General features: G+C 33.7%; 1 protein-coding gene across 1 annotated transcript; it reads left to right on the top strand.

Annotated features, from left to right (window-relative positions):
• The first annotated feature begins 1,961 nt into the window (after positions 1–1,961).
• On the top strand, positions 1,962–2,756 carry LOC140976038 (uncharacterized). Its single transcript, XM_073439883.1, has one exon. The coding sequence runs from the start codon at positions 1,992–1,994 to the stop codon at positions 2,721–2,723; it is 732 nt and encodes a 243-aa protein (XP_073295984.1). The 5' UTR covers positions 1,962–1,991; the 3' UTR covers positions 2,724–2,756.
• The last annotated feature ends 3,188 nt before the right edge of the window (positions 2,757–5,944 follow it).

Below are 5,944 nucleotides of genomic sequence, written 5' to 3'. Positions count from 1 at the left end.
ATACTGTGATCAATGAATACTACAACACACCGGCTGCTGAAGAGGAAGGTTTGCTCCCGAACATTCACGAAATAACCGCCGTTATCACAGGAGGTTTGATTTGACAATTTCTAGATCATCCAAAAAGACTATCGGCCGCAAACTTGACCTTTTTTTTACTCTGTGCTGCAAAAGACTGCTTTTTGGAATTGGGCTCTCTCTACGAACACAACAGTGGTTAAAAGACCACATACACATGTTCTCTTTTCCATTGGTACTGAGGGTACATTTAATTTTAGAAATCTTGTATTTAAAACTTTAATGTAGTTTGCTAATGGTGGGTCGAAGTCCATAAAGTTGCCACTCTCCTCTTTGATCTATGGGCTCCTTGAATCTCAGGGTTTTACACGTGATTTTTGAATCTGGTATTGCCCCAGACATTGGCAATTCATCTTCGTCGTCTGTTGTGGCCTCTTTTGATTACATTATGTTGTCTTCATCATTTGTGCAAATAGAAATCGACTTTGGCCTTGAGTAGATTGCCTATACCAAGGAACTAATTGCACACTACGAAGCTCAGGCGGCTGAATACTGACTACTCCTAGATGTCGTTGTGTATTCTGGTAAAAAAAAAAGGAGAATAACGTGCAAGGGTAGCAAAAATCTCTAGTGAAGAAGATGGTACATATGTAGAAGCATGATCCTCCACCTCCGGTCGAGGAGATGCGAAAGAAATAACTGACAGTGATGCGTTTTGAAGCCACCACCTAGCTCTTTCCGTTTATATTTTTGATGTTGCTAGTGTTTGATAATTTTCTATTTTATTCTTTGTCATTTATTAATCAATGGATGTTCTCGACTCGTGTTGCAAACACCTCTAACAACATCTCATCTAACATGATTGAATTCAATGGGAGATATACATCTAACTCAGGGGAATTGTATGAATCAATTTGTGAAACTTTTAACATTTTCGTGTGTTTTGTCTAGAAAAGTAAAAAAGGAAAGATTAAAAGGAAACATGCCTCGACATTCAAGACAAAATTTATTCTTTAATTATATTTTCTTTTTTGATAATATTATGCTTAAAATACTCAAGTAATAGAGTTTTATATAATTAAATTAAATATATTTGGGATCGATACGGTCAGAATTATATTCTTTTGACTATTCGTGCAATCTTCTTGTCTTTAGAAAATCATACGGTCAGAATTATATTCCTTTTGACTATTATAAATTTAATGATTGATTAGCCATTAATACACATTTATGGTAGCAACTTTCAGTCTATCTATCTTCAAATATTACATGAAATCGGTTAAATCCTAAATCACATACTATTGATATGTAATAATACTAAATAAAAACTACCAAAAAATCTCATGACATTTATTTAATAATTAATATAAATATATGAAATTTTGAATAGATTTCAAATCCAAATTTATTTTTTGAAAATAAAAATTACATCTTTCGTATTCGATATATCACACACTTTGAATAAAGTTTATTGACAAAAAATTGGAAAAACACCCTTTTGCATCTAGTTATTTCGGCCAACATGTCAAAGGGTTCGTTTACTACATCATTATTTTTCTTTTGAAAAAGGAAGAATATAACTAATATTAATAAAAAAGGTGAATGAAATAGAAAAAAGGAAATTTTCCAAAATACGAAGGGTAAATATATATTGAACAATTCTTATATGATATTTATATTCTTGACCCGATCCATATATACAAAAATAATATGTGGATCGGATTAGAAATCCGTCTCACAAAATTGACGTGAGACACAATCTTATAAAAAATTTGTTGTATTTTAATTAAAATTATTTACCGGTTCTATCTTAATTGCATGTGAAAACACCCTTTATTATTTCACATTTAATGTCGTACGAAAGTTTATCTTCCATTTTTCACTATAAATATCAGTCCCCCTTACTTGTAATTTATCAACCAAAAAAATAATAATTAAATAAATTAAAACAAAATTACTTTTCATTAAAAGAAATGCCAAAGAAAATTCAGAAATCAGTTCGAGAATGCTTTCCGAAGATCAAGATTTCCGATGAACAAATTCAATTCCGAAGTTGCAGGCACGCCAAAATGCCGTCGTTTGACGTCCATGCTAAGCGGAACGAAAGCGATGCCGTTACGTTATCGGAGGTAGATCAATTCTTGTATGAGAAATTCGGTTCTCTTTATCTGGAGGAGGGCGAAGAAGGAACCGGGAACAGATGCAAAACTACGTCGTTCCTGTTCGAGTCTCCGAAATTACTCGATCCTCCGCCTCCACCAGAGACCCTACGCCGCTCGGGTAGGTTTTTCGTCGCCTCCGGTTCTTCGAGCTCACTGATCACGGATGAAGCGTGTTCTTTCCCAGCCTCCACCGCGGAGGAGTCGGAGGAGATCACAGAGGAAGATCGAAAGGCGGCAGACGATTTCATAGTCATCTTCACGCATTCCCCCAGTCCTTACGAGGATTTCCGGCGATCGATGCAGGAGATGGTGGAGGCACGTGTGGTGCAGGCCGGGAAAGTGGACTGGGAATTTCTGGAGGAGCTTTTGTTTTGTTATCTGGATCTGAATAACAAGAAGTCGCATAGGTATATCTTGCACGCGTTCGTGGATCTGATCGTGGTTCTGCGGGGGAATCCCGGCAAGATTACGGCGAGTCGTCTGGCTTGGAACGGCAGAGGTGGTAGAAGACTAAAAGGGGGTGATGTAATATTGCATGCATGAATTTTATTTAGTAAAAAAAATTGAAAAAATGTATATAAATAAATAAAGTTGTGATTATATATAATAATATATAGAAAAAAAAATTTCAAACCATTTTACAACATAGGTTTGTGAGATGGACCTTCTACTCATATCAATCCATGAAAATAATTTTTTTTTTATCAAAAGTTTTTCTTTTAAATCTAAATATGAATAGGGTTGACTACATGACATCTCTGGAAAAGTTGAAAATCAAACCTAATTTCTCCGCCAGAAGAGTCATTTGTTGCAATCAATCCCTCTCTATCTTGTCATCTTAGTTTTGAGTCTTCCACAAAAGACTTGTCTAGTATGGCTCCAGTAGTTTGCAGAATGCTGCATTGACTTATTCAGTTTATAAATAGCACACCAAAAATAGCGACGGTGGGTTTCTAATGTTAAAAAAATAAATAATAATATTGACTACAAGTAGTCTAATATAAAAGATTAAATCATCGATCGACTATATGAATTCATGACATTCGAACAAAGAACAAGGAGATCGGTGGATGTGATTTATGATATACAACGATTTAGAATTTAGTTTTTAAATCGTTTAACTCTCCAAAAACTCAAACAATTTTCCGTTCTTTGTTTTGCCTCAATTCGAGCCAAGAGGATAACATTATGTACAAATTTGTACACAGCGAACAAATATTTTGTGTTGTTGATTTCCAACGGTCTCTAACTGTCATATGTTGGAGAACTAATTAATATTAGATTCTCGTACCTCGATCACATTTGCATAAACTTCGTTTTACCAAATTAAAAATAAAACTTTAATTATTTTTTAATTACGTTTTCCTCTTGATAATAATATTTTTATTAAATTATAGAGTTTTGTCTATTCTAGACCGTATATATTTATGAAAAGAACTCTAGATATGATATTTTTGTTTAAAAGATTTTATTTACCATTAAAAATCTTGTTTCTATATCTTTAGTATTCTTTTTATGAAATAAAATTTAGGACAAAAGAAGCTTATAAATAGGAGTTGAGATCGAGAGAAAAGATGTCGCATGAGATCAAGCACGAGAATTGAAAATTTACATCGAAGAGATCAAGTCTCAAGCCAATGCATATTGTTGTGTTGTCATGGAATAATGAAGACACGTAGACACAACACTTAATCAAAGTTCTGTTTAGCTTTTTTATTCACTATTATTGCTTTTGTAAATTAACAGGTTTTTCTAATGAATCTTTTGCCATGAGGCATGTGTTTTAACTTGTGCATAATTCTTTGTATCTTGTTTTATTTATGTAATATTTTGTGTGTTGAAATATTCCGCTACATGTTGTGTTAGGCGTTACAGCACTGCACACAACACTTAACTCTGAAACACACAGTCACTTTATTACACGGTATTTTTATGTGATACAACCACCCTTCAAGTGGTATCAGAGCGAACACTTGATGTTACTAATTGAGATTATGATTATTTTTGTTTGCATAGGAAAAAATAATGTGGCATGTCACTATGACCACCAGTTCTGGATGCATCCAACTATGCACTTTGGAAAGTGATGATGATGATCTACATCAAATCTATTGAATAAAGGGCATGTCAACGTGTTATAGATGGTTGAACTCCACCAAAAATTTTTGATGAAGATAGTGACAATTTGGTTAAATCAGAAAGAGCATGGACGACTAATGAAGTCCATATTTTGAACTTCAATTCAAAGACACTCAATGTTATCTTCACTTCTGGGGAGATAAATGATAGGTGTCGTTTTTTGCATATTTTATTATGTTAATTTTAATCCATTATTCAAAAGTTTAGGGTATCGAGTCTGAATTTTTATCTATTTTAGTCATAATTTATGCATATTGTTTGTTCCTCACATGTTTCGGTTGATTTGTAGGTGGACTTGCTAAAAAGAAGAAAATTATTGGCAAAAGTACGAGCAAAGCGTGCTAGGACGGGTGTTTTTACCCGCCCCAGCACGCTTAAGAGATCTGCGAGGACCTCGTGCTAGGGCGTACGCTACGGCGTGTGATTTCGCCTGCCCCAACGCGCCTGACTTGAAAAAATGTGAGTAGGTCTCACTAGGGTGGGTATTTTTACCCACCCCAGTGGAACACAATATGGAAAAATAGCATGGACGATTTATTTCCTTTTTTGGTAGATTTTTGGACCGAAATAAAAGATAGCAACCTAATACACATTTTGGGGGGGCTGGATTTTGAGTTTTTATCGGAGGATGCACGGAAGAAAGCAACTGGAAAGCAAGGAGACAGAGAAGAGCAAGAGAACTCAATGGAAAAACAAGAACTTAATAAGTGTTTTTCTTCTTTTCTCTTTTATTTAGTTGGGATTAAGGGGATCATATCCCCAAACATTTATGTTGTGAATTCTTTCCGAAGATTGAATTTGATTTAAGTATATTTGATAAAGTTATTGATTTTTCTAGCAACTTTGGAGCATGACCAACTTCGAAGGGATTTTATGTGTTATAATTGAAATTGAAAGGAGATTTTATAACATGATATAATAATATAATTAATGGATATACAACTTGCATAGACATATGAGGTTGGATACATGTTGATAGTCATAATCTAATAGGTCTAAAGTTAAAGGATTCCACATTTCGTTAATGCGATTGCAATTGTTAAATAATACAAGGACACTTTGTTACTTCATTTTATTAATTAATTCAATATAGCTTGACATAGTATATTGATAGGCTATGGAATTCCGTCAAAAGCATGACTTAATAATTGAAATTAAATCATTAGAAGAGATTCATGGGTAGGTGAACCAAGATCCTAACAATTTTTTGTTTATTAATTTGATTTATATTATTTATACCGTATTAGTAAATTATTTTATTAGACTTTCAATTTAATTTATTAATCCAATTTTCGTTTTAGTTAACTAAAGAATTGTGTTTAAGTTAAATTTACCTAATCAATCTCTGTGGGAACGACATTCGTACTTCATACACTATATTATAACTTGACTCGTGCACTTGCGATAAATTCGAGCATAAACTTTTATGATATTTTCATTGAAGATTTACTGTGCAAGAAAAGCTCGATCAATAAACATGTTAAGTCTAATCATCCACCGTGTCTCTACCAAGGATGCATAAGATGTACTTCAAAGACATGTGAAGGATCTGAAAGTGTGCGAAGAACCAAGCTAAGGATGTTAACCTCCAAATTTGAAAATATGAAAATGGAAGAAACCGAGTC

Source organism: Primulina huaijiensis, chromosome 5 (genome assembly GCF_012295235.1).
Source record: "Primulina huaijiensis isolate GDHJ02 chromosome 5, ASM1229523v2, whole genome shotgun sequence".
NCBI classification, from domain to species: Eukaryota; Viridiplantae; Streptophyta; class Magnoliopsida; order Lamiales; family Gesneriaceae; genus Primulina; species Primulina huaijiensis.
This window is presented reverse-complemented; position numbering and strand designations above follow the sequence as displayed.

What these genes read in the sequence shown, in the direction of transcription:
- LOC140976038 (XM_073439883.1), top strand. Translation starts at nt 1,992, where the DNA reads ATGCCAAAGAAAATTCAGAAATCAGTTCGAGAATGCTTTCCGAAGATC.